Below are 14,961 nucleotides of genomic sequence, written 5' to 3'. Positions count from 1 at the left end.
TTCTCTCCATTAAACAGGATGCATCGCATCAAGTCATTCCGAGAGCAGAGGAAAGAAATAGAAACAAGGCTTTTGTGTCCTAAGAAAGGAAACATTCACTTCTGCCAGGATGAAATGTGTAAACAGAATACATCCTACTTTAAAAAGAGAGTTTTTAAAACATCCTACTGCCAAGTATGTAGATGTGTTTTTTTTAATATGAAAATTTTAGGCACTACTTCTTGTGGGATAAGGGTATAAGATTTTAGTAGACAATGTCATCCAGAGGGAACAATGATAAAGCTTCTCTCTTTTTAAAGAGAGCAGTGTGCGACTCACAGAATTCGTTAACTACCCTAGGTGATGCAAAACTGTCTCAATGATGCCAGTGAAGCAAGCCCCAGTGTTCCAGCCTTCTGACTCTGCTATTTTGGTCATCCACAGTGGTATCAGACAGCACAACATGTAAATGTCCTGACTGCTGAAAACAAAATAGCATTTTCTGGAAGAGACCAAAAAAAAAATAGGTGATCATAAAAATATTGGTAGATGTGTGAGATCTCATGGCCATCAGATAATTATGGTATTTTTCCTGTAATAAATAAATGATATAAAAGAATCCCATCTAGAAGAAATAGAGTCCATAAATAGTCATTAATAGTAATCTGAGTATATAATTACCTTTTCAAATGGCTGAAGAACGTTAGTCATAAATGCCAAAGTGAATGTTAATGAGTTATTTACCTTGTGCTAATTCTGACTTTCTTTCTCCAGATGCAAAGAGTTTAGCTGAAATGCTTATGAGGTAAGGATACAACCTGGAATTCCAGATATGTTTATAAGGAGGGTTTACAGTTTGCGTTGTTCACTCTTTCAATGGGTCACATTTGTCATTGAACCTTATCATTTCCATTTGCATCCCAAAAGATGTGGATAATGTGTAGCTGGGTACATGGACACAGAGTAATCAGTCTCCTCCACGCCTGCCGTGAGGAGATGTGCTGCTGAGAGGCCAAAAGCATGCTTACCCCGACGGGGCCCCAAATGCACATTACAGGGGTCTTTAGAGTGTTCTCCACCCCAACATGCCCCCTTCGAGGTCAAGCCTTCTTTCAGACAGAGTTAGCCAAAGTCAGGAAAAACCACGAAAGGAAGTAGGTTGTATGCCGTGTTCTTCTCAGGTAATGAGCCGTCCAGGAAGAGAATCTGGGTCCCCGGTGCCAGGTGTTTTCTGCACCCCTCTACTCGCATACTTACCAGATCCTCTGGCTCTATCTCTCCACCGTCTGTCCTGAAAGCCTGTGTCCCTCACCAGCCAGAGAGCAGCCAGCACTGCAGCGGCTCCAATCACAGCACCTTCGGACAAGGTGCACAGGGTGATGGAACACACAACACAGAGACCCCACAGGGCTGGCAGGAGACCCTGCTGTGGAGAGAAGCGCTCCTCCTCGTCCTGCTCCCGAGCTCCCTCTCCCACCCAGCCCACAGTTGTCACGCTTTCCAGCTCCACATAACCACTGGAACTCTCTGATATTAAGCACTCACACATGAGAAAGTACTGACATGTTGCCACTGGCTAATATTTTCAGGTTAATGCTTATATAATGTTGTAAGCATAATGTTGTGTTCAAAGGTGAGGGAGGAGGGGAATCCACTGTTACCTTGGGGTTGCCATTTTAGGGTGATGTGTGGGCAAAGAGAATGAAGGAACCTGGGAGTGGCCTTTCCACTCCTCACAGCAGTGGGCTTTCATGTCCTTACCATCTAGACATAGAAAATTAGCATTTTGTTCTTACTAAGGAGCTTCGGGTCACCATTGTTGGAAGGGACAGAGGCAGAGAGGGGGAAAGCCTTTGGTGCACAGATTCTGTATCCCACAGACATCTTTGGACACGCTGGGATTTCAGTGTGAGTTATAGGTAGAAGAACGGCATTGAGCACTCAAGGATAACCGAAGCATTTGGTGGACGGGATTGGCTGAGTGTTGATGCCATTTCCCAGTGGGCAGGCAAACAGATGGTGCGCCAGCATATCTGTCACAGGTGGGCATGGGAGGGGGGAGATTGGGAAGAGGTGTTGATGGGTTCAGAGACACCTGCGTGGACCAGTCTGCTGCCTGGGAACTCATTTTAAGCATCCATTGACGATGTCAGAGAGATGGCTGGTAGAGCTCGAGCTCAGAGGTGAGGCAGACACGTAGCAGGAAAATGTGTCCCAGGATGGGGATTTAGTCATGGGGGATCAGACCTTTGGGAGACAGTACAAAAATCTGCACAGAATACCACAAGGCTATGCTCTTCTGAAAGCTTATACTTACTTGAGCAAGAGGATCAGATGGATGGGCACAGATGTCACACCCAGGCACTCCTGTACTGCCAGGTCTCAGAAATGAGGGACTAGGAAGGAGAGCGAAATGGAGGGAGGGAGGGAGAAAGGCTAAGAGAAGGGATATGGAGTGGAGGTAGGAAAGAGAGATAGAAAGAGAAAAAGTCATGAATTGGTACTCATTTTCTTTCCCTTTCATTTCTGCTCCAGTACGAGGGCTGGAGTTCAGCTAAGCTATTACAGAGCTTATTCACTCAATGATGTTATCCCACTTGAGTGGCACCTCCACTTACAGCTTTTTGCTGGCAAGTTCTTAGATAAGAGTCTCCAGTTGGTTGTGAACCTTGATCCTTAGGTAGCAGCCACCTGAGTTGTTAGGATTACCAGGAACAGTTGCTTGTTTGTTTGTTTGTTTTTTAATAAAACAAACCTCACAGTACAGACTTTAAAATGAAGAACTGATCTGCTTTGCTGTCTCCCCTTGAGTGTCGCCACAGGAGGGTGAGAATGCCAATGGATGATGGTTTTTAGACCCTTTTGTGACCATGACTCCCTCAGCGGCCCTCCATCTGGCCTCAGCAGGGCTCCTTCCCAGAGAGCAGAGATCACTTGTGGGCTACTTACCCTCCCTACCTTTACAGAGCTTCCTCCTGCCCCCCCCTTAGCCCACCTCCCTCATTCTTTGTCTGGTTACCTCCTCCACCCACCCTTAAACCCCGCTCAGAGGCTGTGAAGCCATGATCTGTATTTCATGGCATGTTTGATAATTTGTGCACTGAGGATGATTTGCGTTTTGCTTCTCCTGATATCCTAGACGATATCCCTCATCTTTTTCACTAGCCCTGGAGCAAAATGCTACAAAGCATCCTCTTTGTTAATAAGGTAAATCCTGTGGTTGGTAAGAGCACTTGTTGATAAGAATGGGAATTAACACTGGTTTCCCCCCAATGGCTGGTTGCCATGGCGACATGCAGACCACTAAAACTAATCATCATTACCACTTCTGACTACCAATGTGGTTTTCCTCCACCTGGCATACTGACCCGAAGGACTAGTCAAATAGGTAGACTGGTATAGAATTTATTGACAGCGATTTCAATCATCAAAGATTTGACAGTTTTACCAACCAGGCAACTGAAAGACCAGGTCAGTGTATACCCAACTAGATTCTGAACGTGTCCTCAGAAGTCTGGGTCAGGCATGTCCATTCGTGAAGAGAACCCTGCTTTTGGCTGCAGTTTTCTGTGGACAGCTGGGGACCTGGCAGGCTGCGCCCCGGGAACACCTGGCCAGCCTCAGTGTATGCTCCAGAGTTCCTGCAGCCAACAGCACTCCACAGAGCTCAGTTAACCAACACACAAAATGATTTCTGGCTCTTAGCATTTTGCCAGCTAGGTGATGGCTGCATCTGTTTTCCAATCTTGTTCAAGAAGGATTTGCCTATTTCGGTGGGATTATGGGCCCTTTGAGGAACTGTAGTGAAAGCAAGTCATTTGGGCTGCTCTGAGAAACACTGCAGCCACAAACCACCCTCGGCTTTCCCCACGGCCCTGCCTTACCACACCGCCAGATGGCAAATGGACAGCCAGAGACCACATTTCCAGCGTTGCTAGTACATTGAGCAAAGCCCTAGGTTGTTAAAAGAGGCATAGCAAAAACATTCTGCCTCTTCCTTGAGGTTGCCAATGAAGTTTCTGAGGCTTATTGCTGTTATAATGACCAGTTGCTATACTCTTGGTGACCACCCATCCTGTAACAATAAAAGACCAACTATGGCAGCAAACATTAATCTAAAATGTGGTTTCATTAGAAACAAGCTTAGTTAAAATCCAACATTTTAGAACGGAAAGGATATTATTAACCCAAAGTACAGCCTTTGGAGACGTGCCACGCTGCTCCCACTGTGACCCCACGATAACATGAGTTACTTGATAAATATTTATGAGGCATCTCATTGGGCCCCATGCCATCCTATCTTCTGTCTAGCTATATTATCTAGATACACAGGGACCAGAGAGGAGACACCCCCTTTTGGAGTGTATATTCCAGTGGAGAAACAGATAATGAGATAAATCAATTAAAAGTATGAAATTGACTCGATTTAATAAGTGCCAAGGAGACAAAATAATATCAAGAAGCAGTCATGGGAGACTTGCAGCAGCAGAGTCAACCTGGCCAGTCCATGCCAATGATGCAAGCATGCTAATTCATCTTCCAGGAAGGAAGGGGGTCAGCTGCTGGGCTGGTGGTAGATGGCATACATTCTATGTGGAGGAAACAGCAAGTGTGAAGGGAGCTAGGAAGAGTTGGGACCCAAATCGCAAGGTCTATTGAGCTACTTTCTTGCCTTCCCATGGCTGGGCCCTGGAGACCCTCTTTGGAGATGAAGGGATTTACCTCTCTCCTTGATTGTCCTTGTTCATAAGGCACAGCCATAAGTGGTCTTTGTGCCAGTAACAGCATTTGCAGCAGTTCTTTAGCTTGCTTCCTGTGTCAGTCTGACAGCAGATCCTTATTGTTGTTTAAGTATAGCCTTCTCTTGGTGCTCATACTTGTTTAACAGAACAGCGGCAGCGAGCCTCATAACTATTCATGATAAGCAGAAGGAACTAGCTCACACTTCTATTTTTGGTACAAGGACAAGCTCAAGTCCCTACTGGAGTCTCTAAACAGATCTTTCGGTTATTCACAGAGGAGTAGTTCCCCGTGTATGTTTTTCTTTTTTTTTTTTTGTGGAAATACAGCTTGTCTAAGCATGACATAAACTCAGACCCCCCCCCCCACGGAACCAAAAGGCTCTTCCTTTTGTACATGAATTTGATTCTTGGCTTCCTTGTCTCTTTTTTTTTCTCTTTAGCCAAAAGTCAAATGAGAAGTTAGTTATGAAAGTAATTTGAGGCAGTATAGAGACCATGTGAAAAATGAGGCCGAATGAGTAATTAGCATGATCAAGGGTACATAACCCAATTACTCATCTGCAGAGGAAAAAAAAAAAAAACTGGTTCAAGATCAAGTCCTTGGAGAACAGGTGCTCCTTTAAGCTGCTTGGTTCATGGGCTATTCAGTTTAGACTCATAAAAAGAGAGGCATCATCAGATACGCATAACATTAACATGAACTTCAGCTGGCATCCATAGGGCTCGTGGGCAAACTTGACCTTCAGGGTAAAGTTCAGTCAGCTGCAGGATCTAAGGAGGTAGAGCCCGGGGAGTCTGGGTGGAGTGCTTAGCCCTCTTATTCTCTACTGAAGTACCTGGCACACAGCTCAACCATCCCTGGGTGAATGAGGCTCCAGAAATCAGTCATTCCTGAGACAGATTTTGACAATTTTGGGGCCAGAGTGGTGGGTTCTGAGACCATCTGGTTGAATAACCTATCCCAGTGACTGATGCTTCTCAGAGGCTGTTTCAGTGAACATTATTTTAACATCCCATAAATTCCCATAATTTTGTGGAGACTGAGCAGCCATTCCCCAGTGTGGATTAGCTAATTAAGGCCTTTATTGGCTGTTTTAGATGTCTGCAGAGCATCAAGACTGCTGGTTACACGGGGTTCCATGCCGTGTTACCACCTACTCTCACTCACTTTTAGAGAACTCATTCTCAGGGCAATTTTCTGGTACACAAATTTTGAGATAAAATTATTACAGCAAGTGCTTTTTCTTCCCCTTTCATTCCAAACTGCATTGCTGGTTAGGGAAACAAAACTAATGTCAGGAAGCTAACAATGTCGGTGATTTGTTACTAAACCAGATGCACCAGAAATCAGTTGTTAAAACCAACAGCCAATAAGCAGCTGGTTCCCACATTTCTCCCCTCGCCAGCTCAGACCATCTCATATCTGACAAATGAAAAATGTGACTTTTAAAATAGCTTCTTCTGTCTTTCCTTTTGCAAATGAAATGAAAAAATTGTTATAGGTTCCCTGGATAGATTTTGAACCAATCTGTTGGAAATTTACACTTGGGAATCTCCTTTGACTGCTGGAATTGATGAGTTAAAAAAAATAACAAAATAAAAGATCACTTGAATGAAAGCAGAAAATCCCATACTACAGATCTTTCTTTCTTCCCCTTCTGCCAAGCCATTTGTATAATTGAAAAATAAACCAAGTTGATGTTCAGACACATATTTTTGGCATAATGTAACACGGAACCAGATTGGCTAACGCATTTGTCCTTACTTTATCCCCAGTAAGAATACACGAACTTCGGACACCTTAAGCAAGCAACAACAAACTCTGAGGATGCACATTGACATACCCCGGGCTCAGCTTTTGATCGAAGAGAGGGACACAATGGAGACCATAGGTAAATGCCCTGCTCACACATCGCACAGTGGCTGTGTGAGGTATGATCACAAACACACCTGAATGTTCCATGAGTACAAAAGGTGAGGAGAAGCCTAAGCACCAGCAAAGGTAGGGAACCCACTTGCCTAACACCTCAGTGATGGCCTGTGATGATGCCAGCTCCAATCTGCTGGGAGTCCTTTCTGGGAAAATGATTTATGTTGCGTCAAAGAACAAACATTCATCATGAAATTAACCCAGAAGGCTGCACAACAAAGCCCCTTCTTGGAGCTCCAGTCCACACACTTCTACTTAATCCTGACAAGGCCAGCTTCCACTAACTAAATCTGCTCATTACAAGTATCTCTTGGGCCAGGAGTTTGGCCTAGTGGTAGCGTGCTTGCCTAGCATGCACGAAGACCCGGGTTCGATTCCTCAGTACCACATACATAGAAAAAAGCCGGAAGTGGTGCTGAGGCTCAAGTGGTAGAGCTCTAGCCTTGAGAAAGTCCAAGGACAGTGCTCAGGCCCTGAGCTCAAGCCCAGGACTGGCAAAAAAAAAAAATACAATTATCTCTTGAACAAAGGTCACCCACCGAGCATCTATTCCCTCCCCACGTCTCAGCATCTGACAACCTCCTAGACTAGGGGAATGCCACAAATCCTATTTCTCCTTTCCATAAGAGCAAAGGAAGAGGTGCAATGGCTCCTTGCAAGTCTCCAGATGGCTCGTCTCTCTCTAGTCTCTCTCCACCCAGAGGGCGGCTAACATTTATCGAGAGATCTCTAAGTGAGATGGTGACTTGTGTAACCATTTAGTGAGCATTATTTTGTCTCACTTCAAGCCAGCTTTTGAAAAAGGTACTACTTTTGCGACAGAGGTGCAGATTTTATCTAGCTTCCAGAAACAGAACCCAGGGCCCTACCTGAACACCTGCTCTGCCACCCTACCATCCTCCTCCAGGCCGCTGCCACCTGCCTCTACACCAGCTGCTCCCCTCAGGAACCCTTGTGTTCAAGGACCCAGGGAAAGGATTCTGAGGCAGGCTCTGCAGCTGCCTCTTTTCACGATGTTTGGGAAGGGGTTTACTGTCACTGGGTGCCAGGCAACCCTTTCCTGTACTCTGGATGCTATTGCTTGGCTCCTAGGGCCTTCCCCGATTCCTCCTGCCAGGAGACCGGTGAAGCAAGCCAGATGGGCAGAGAGTCTCCCATGTTGCCTTCCTGTCCCACCACCCAATAGAGACATTTTCTCCCCATGGCTGCTAGGTTCTAAGGCCTAAGGTTCTAAGGTATCTTTCCTTAGATTTCAATCTAGCCTAGGCAAAGAACACATAGAAAAAGATGGGTGAATACTAGCATTACAGCCTTCATTAGACCAAGTGATTTCTGTGAAATTCTTAACTTTTTATACTGTACTGGGTGGATCCTGAACCAAAATACAGGAGATGTCAGTGAGCATAAGGTGTCTGCTTTGCTGTCCATTCCCTTTCTTGTTTCCTTTTCCATTTAACTCAATAGATTGAATATAAAACCTAAAGTTCCTCTTGAAACAAGTCAACATGTAACACCATGTTACTTTTATAAGCATGTTAGATGCATTTAACTCTCCAGCCCGCATAATGTGAAGACATTGCTTCTATGTCAGCAGAATAGAGGAGGTTAGGTAATGTGTCAAACTCCCAATGGTTACATAACATGGTTATGATATTGGCTAAGTGTTTCTCACTAGGCCCGCTGATAACTTCTACACATGGCGGCAATCGCAGAGACCTGATGGGTTCTTTGAGTGGTACATGGCCTCTCAGAGCTAGTCATTGCTGGCTTAACACCAAAAGAGAGTCTTCCAGACTGCCTGAACCCATGACTGCTGGCCAGAGAGCCCTCACAGACCGCTTATCTGTCACCAAGAACCATCTGCCTCTTCCTGACTCCAATCAGCGGGCTGATGGCTTCTTCTAACTATTGAGGAAGTGGGGCTATACTCCCTTCAAGTACTCTGGGATCTGACTATTGAAATCCAATATTAGGCTGGTATTAAATCCGAGCTAGAGTTAGTAGTTAATCTCAGGACGGTAAGCGCCTCAAGTGTCCCAATAACACTTTAGCCTTGTAGATCACCTGGTGGGCTCTTAAACCTGACTGCCCACCAGAATCCCAAAGATCCCTTACTACTAAAGAAAGTGGGTGAAGGTGTGGTGCCCTGGTGCCAGCTCCAGTAGGGAGACATTGTCTCTGAAGAAAGGCCACCCTCATCAAGGGGTCGAGTGACAGCTGCAGTGCCAGACCTCCAAGCCGAGCTCTGGCGCCTGTCTCAGTACCAACCTGCACACTGCACACCCGCTGAGATGCTAGCAGACAGCTTGGCAGCCTTTCCTGGGGTCCTGTGCCAAGAAATTTGATTCTAACTTCAAGAGGCCTTCCTTTCCTGCCAGATCCTGATTAATTGGATTTGGTAAGGTTCGCTCTGTTCAGAGCCTTTTTTGGGCACAGAAGCCTCGCTGTGTTGTTTACAACATTAATATCACTGCTCCAGTGTCAAGCCTGCTTTCTGGGGCCCCCACTGACTGATAAACTCATGCGAGCATTATCTAGAGCTATGGTCTTGGAAAATTCAGGGGCCAGGGGTTAGCACATCTCCTAACCAAAGTTGCTTTGGGAGCACACAAGCTCTTAAGACTGTGTGAAACCTATCCCAGCAGAGCATGGCACACCCAGAGACAACCAAATAACAGCTCAGCAGAGGCATCTGTTCCTGTAGGTTCCTGAGATGTGCAGAATACTCCCTAACCCAGGCCCCTGCCTCCCTAGCCTTCTAGAGCCCACGCCCTTAGGACTCTGGAAGTCTGACGAGTGAGTCATGTTGGGAGAAGACAATTAAAACATGCACTGGAGAAATTAAAGCTCAGAAGAAGTGGGAAGAGAAAGGAACACACCCAATCCTTCAAAGTAGAGGAGTGGGTAAAATTAAAGACTAGCTCTTCTTTCTTCCATTTTCCCTCCACGCATCTGCAAGTTTGGCCAGAGGCAGCCCCTGGGGACAGAGCTGACAAGTTCAGCCTAGCTCCACATCTGGCCACCTCCTAACCCAAGGGAGCCTTTCTCAATGGCAAACCAGCCACTGGGATGCAGAGACTGCTGCCACTGCAGACCACGTCTTCAGAGAGCTTCTGACAAGCATAGAAATCCAACACTCTGTTAAAATGTTCATTTAATGGCAACAAAGGAAGAGAGGAGTTGAGCCTCCTCTGTAAGTGGACATCCATGTTTGACACTGCAGAGCCAGCCTCATTTGGGGAATGAATTCTCAGTCACCAGCTTTGCTGTAGATGAGGTTATCATCTTTGTTGCTAACAGTGATGAAGGTGCTCGTGGAGAGTAAAGGCCAGGGAGGGACATATCCGGTTAACACTTGAGCTGGTGGGCGGGGAAAGAGTGAGGGGTCTACACTCAGCAAGAGACACTATACACATAATTGACATGTTGCATCGAAACCCCTTTGTACCACCATTTAGAGATCATTTTTTAAAAGGGTTGTGATTTGTGACTGTACCTTGCTTTCTGCGTTCTTGCTGCACCGCAGATGACCGCTCCACCGTCCTGCTCACCGATGCCGACTTCGGAGAGGCAGCGAAACAGAAGTCCCTGACGGTGACCCACACAGTCCATTATCAGTCCGTGTCACAGGCCACTGGGCCCCTGGTGGACGTTTCAGATGCTCGGCCGGGAACGAGTGAGTGTTTCCAGGACTGGAAATGTCCAGTCTGTCCCTAACAAATGCAGATCGGGGGAGGGGGTGTGGCTTTACAATTCTACCCCTAAGAAGCCAACCCCTTGCAATGGTATCTCTAAACCCTTCATTGGTATATGGAGTTTTTATTGTTACATCTTAGTGACTACTGGAATACCAGTTGAAGCCAGTAAGTCTTGGTATTGGTTTATCATGGAAAAATGCTAAAATTTCAGCTTGATTTTTCTTTTAATTTCAACAACACAGAAAAAGAGGAGGGTGATTAATGTTATTTTATAGCTACTATATGTCAGTATTAGATATAAAGATGATATAATTCTCCCTGTCTACCACCACCTTGCAGGCAGGCACCCACTCTGAAATGCTATCATAGTTTTACAGTCGGGGAGTCAGAGAAGTCAGACAGACAACCAAGAGCAGAGGAAAATTATAGTCCTGGCTAATCCAGAGATTATATTGTGCTCTGCTATTTATATTTGCTTTCATAATGTATGGAAATTAATTACTCCAGTGAAGTTAACCCCCCTTAATATGTATTTAGAGCTTATTAATTAGACAGTCTTGTTTCTTCATAATTGAAACTGTTCCTAAATCCTCTTAAAGACTGAGAAATTGGTGTCCCAATTATTCTCGTTTTGGAGGCTTTGATGTCAAGCTTTTAAGTCTCGGTAATCATGCTCTTTGCAAAAATTTACATTCTGAGAGTAGTTTTGTCATGCTGGAAGCTATTTATTATAAATTCTAGCTTGTGAGTTGCTGATGAAATGCGGGGCGATTCATCAAGCCAAGAATGAGTGATGCCTAAGGCCGAGTTTCTGCAGGGGTTCTGCTATGGAGGGCTGCTTCCCCTGGTGTCTGGCCTCATCCCCTTCCCTCTGTCCAGAAGACACAGGTGGAGCCTGAGTGGCAGCAAGCAGGCCGGGGTGTGACTGTGAGCTAGCTCTCCAGAAGTGCTTCAAGGCCGTGGCAGGGGCTCAGCCATCAGCTTCCCCACTGTGATGGCCTCAGCACCACTTCTGGTTGCTTCCGGGCGCTTCTGTGCTAGGTTTCAGAGGCTGATGTATCTGGGCAAGTTGACAGACTTGGAAGGTAATTGGATACATCCTTGGTTTTGGCCTTCCTTGGACTCCATTAGCATAGAAATTGCTGGAAACAGTAGCTGCAGCTGGAGAAAACAGGAGAGGTAGGCAGGCAGTTGTGTTGACTGCTGTGTATGTCAGACTCACTCAGAGGAACTGGTTTAAAATACTGTGGTCCTGCTCTAGAGAGACTGATGGAGCCATATGAGCGTGGGGCCCAGTGCTCTTCCAGTAGCAAACTCTGAGGTGATTCTGAAGAGGCTGTCAGGAACCCTGACTGGGGATCCCTTCCCCAAGCTTTACCAAAACTTACAGAGATCGCAGAAGGAAAGGTCTGACCTGCCCTGGCCTGCCCTGGCTTGCCCTGGCCTGCCCTGCCCCATTAGCACAGCACGGTACCAACTCTCCAGCCTGCTGTGCTCACAGCACAACAGTCTCTCTGCCAGGTACAAAGCAATGCCCTGTGGACCCCCGCCCTTCTCCCAATGCCCTGCACAAAGGCTGATCCCAATAGTTAAGGCAGGAGAAGCATCAGTGATAAGGAAGCCCGGGGAAGGAAACCTCCTAGCTGTGTGAATAATAAGCCCCAGGATAATGAGAAATGGCTTTCATGGCATTTAAAGTATCAACAGTAACATGAATCTGAGAGACACGGAGGGAACCAAAAACCAGTCCTAGACCTGGGAGGTGGCACATTCATCTCTCACCTCAAGGATGGATATACATGGCTGAGGAAGTTTAAGGATGCGGTCACTGAACACTTAAAGATATTTCTTCATGTTGCCCTCTTCGTAGAGGGCCCAGTGCACAGTGACGAGGACGTGTGGTGAATAAAAGACAAAATAACACGCGTTTTGCTTTAGTGGGGGAAGGCATTCAGTGAGGATAACAGGTTTTGTTTTTATCCCTTTCTCAGTGAGAGCTGGGTGGAGAGATGGAGAGCCTGGGTGGGGAGAGGCCGTGCAGGGGTAGCACTGGGAAGGCATCCTTTGGGTGGGAGGACACAGGGCAGGGTCGTAGGTAGGATGGGGATAGAGGAGAAGCTCCCAGAGGTGTTAGTCAAGTAGGAGACAGGGGAAGCTCCTGAGACAATGAGGGAAGCCATCGGGGACAGGGAGAGCAAATAGCTGCCCAGACCCCAGGCCTTTCCAGCCAGGTGGAGAAGCAGTGCTGTTTCTCTGCACCAGTTGTTTTGAGAACAATACTTGTCGGGAGATGTGATACATATTTGCATAGCACTCACATTGTACTAGGTATTTTAGCAACTTAGAAACTAACATGTAACGAGGATGTATGTACGTAGGGTGTTTGTAAATGCTGTGTCTCTCCACCCAGGCTCTCCATCTCTCCACCCAGCTCTCACCGAGAAAGGGATAAAAACAAAACATATTATCCTCATTGAATGCCTTCCCCCACTATGCTAAAGATGGGAATAATCATGGATTGTGCTGTATCCTCACGGATACACACACAGCTAGGAAGTTTTTAACAACTACCTTGTATGTTAGGACTAGGTTACCACTGTAGGAATTCTGCCCTTCTAAGAACAGCACACTAAAATGACTGCACTGCAGAGATTAATGTTGGTAAACATTTTATTAATGCACCAGAGAGTTGCAGCAGATATTCTGATTACAAGGATGGAAGGAAGAAATGGTACCAACTTTCAACTCATCTCTTCCAATACCTCCCTTGCTGGGGTCTTCGCCTCAGTCTCCTTCCCATCAATTATGCTGCACTCTTGAAGCAGAGGCTCTAGTTCCTTCCTTGTCCAACGCTTCTAACACTGTTGGAGCTCATATCAGGAACTGAGTGCTGAAATCAGAATAATTGGTAGGGCAAACAAAGGACACATGGTAGCTTAAACAGGCCCTGGACAACCCATCAACTCTCACATTGTGGAAGACATGTAAACTGATAAGGATTAGTCTTGAGAGCTTTTTGGCACTTGTCCCTAAGCATTCATAAAGACATCAGCTCTGGAACTCCTAGGAAGCCAAAACACAAGGAAGCTCAAGTCCCGTATAGAAAATGGCAAAGCCTTAGCATATAAATCATCTCAGGTAACTCCCAATACCTCATTCAATGAACATCCCTGTGGACACAGTTGGATCGTCTCAGCCAGGGGATAATGACAGAACACTGCACATGTTCAGTACAGACACACTTTTTTAGGACATTTTCGATGTATGCTGGAGAACAGAACTCATGGATGTGGACAGTTGACTGTATATGAATCTGAATTTGGAAATGATAGACACAGTCCTGTCCTTGGTGCCTCTGCTCTCTGGCTCCCCTTGGAGCACCAGTATTTCTGATTTATAGTACTCTTTTTGACTTTTTTTTTTTGCCTATCCTGGGGCCTGAACTCAAGGCTTGAGCACTGTCCTTGGGCTTTTCAAGGCTAGCACTCTTCCACTTGAACCATAGCACCACTTCCTGCTTTTTCTATGTATATGGTACTAAGGAATCGAATCTGGGTCTTCATGCATGCTAGGCAACCACTAGGCCAAACTCACGGCCCCAAGAATACTCTTTTTTGCCTTGCTTTCCAACCATATGCATTGAAAACATCAACTGATTGATGTGTGTGTGTTGTAGCAATGGTTTCTTTTGTGTGTTTGTTTCATTGTTCTCAGAGACTGGAATCAAATTCAGGGCCTACCAGTACAAAAGGTGCAGAGTTATTATTAATTATCCATGAGCATAAAGGTTCAGAAATTCTTATTCAGATTTAATAAATGGTTGCAGTGCTCTACAATGGGACAAATGTAATGGTGGGAATTTCAGTATTTCTGGCATGTATTCTTCAGAAAGGCCAAGGTGAGAGACTGTCAGGGCAAGTGTTATAAGGTAGCTCTTATGCATGGGAAGGGAGACCCTGGGGGCGGATCTTAAGACCCCTTAAGACTCTCCTGTGAGAGTGCTGTTGAGATCCCACTCAGTCACGGTCAGTGTGAGGCTGTGAGAGCTGCTCCCTGAGCCAGCCATGCCCAGGACACACACCGCTGCCCCTTTCCCTTCTGAGCGCCCTCTATCTGGAGGGACTGCCATCACTTCCACAGTGGCAGTGCTTCATGCCTTCCAAGTCTTCATCCAGAAGATGGAACCAGATCTACACATACCCCACCAGGCCCCTGCAGGCCTCAGCACCCAGCCTTCCAGTGCAGAGAAACCAAGATGCCATGTGAGAGCCAGAGGCAGGAGGAGGCAGTATCTTCCTGTGCTGTGGCTCCTTAGCTGGGACCTCTGTCCCCCGGGCATCTGGCCCTTAGATTTCTGAGACATCTGGATTAGTGATTTTATGGAGACTTTTCTATCAAATTGCTTGAGCTTTCAGCCTTCCCTAATCTACCCACTGGCTCTCCTGTCACCATCTTCCTGACAAGTAACCACACTGCGTGTGGCCCCCAAGTATGGATTATGATACTAAAATACTTAAAGAATGCATGGAAATCAAAGATGAGACACACACAGAGGCACACACACACAGAGGCACACACATATACACACAGAGGCACACACACACAGAGGCAC

The 14,961-nt window shown here is 46.1% G+C and overlaps 1 protein-coding gene across 1 annotated transcript in view; it reads left to right on the top strand.

The window, feature by feature from the left end:
- Dscam (DS cell adhesion molecule) overlaps nt 1-14,961 on the top strand; it is a 342,911-nt gene that overhangs the window by 306,495 nt on the left and 21,455 nt on the right. Inside the window, exons 28-30 of the mRNA XM_090331431.1 lie at nt 754-784; nt 6,498-6,613; nt 10,178-10,327. Of these exons, the coding sequence (XP_090187557.1) occupies nt 754-784; nt 6,498-6,613; nt 10,178-10,327 (297 nt within the window). The remainder of the gene's footprint in view (nt 1-753; nt 785-6,497; nt 6,614-10,177; nt 10,328-14,961) is intronic.

The sequence above is a fragment of the Megascapheus bottae genome, chromosome 1, assembly GCF_031878675.1.
Source record: "Megascapheus bottae isolate mThoBot1 chromosome 1, mThoBot2.hap1, whole genome shotgun sequence".
Classification (NCBI taxonomy): Eukaryota; Metazoa; Chordata; class Mammalia; order Rodentia; family Geomyidae; genus Megascapheus; species Megascapheus bottae.
The sequence above is the reverse complement of the archived record's forward strand: the minus strand, read 5'-3'. Positions and strand labels throughout refer to the sequence as shown.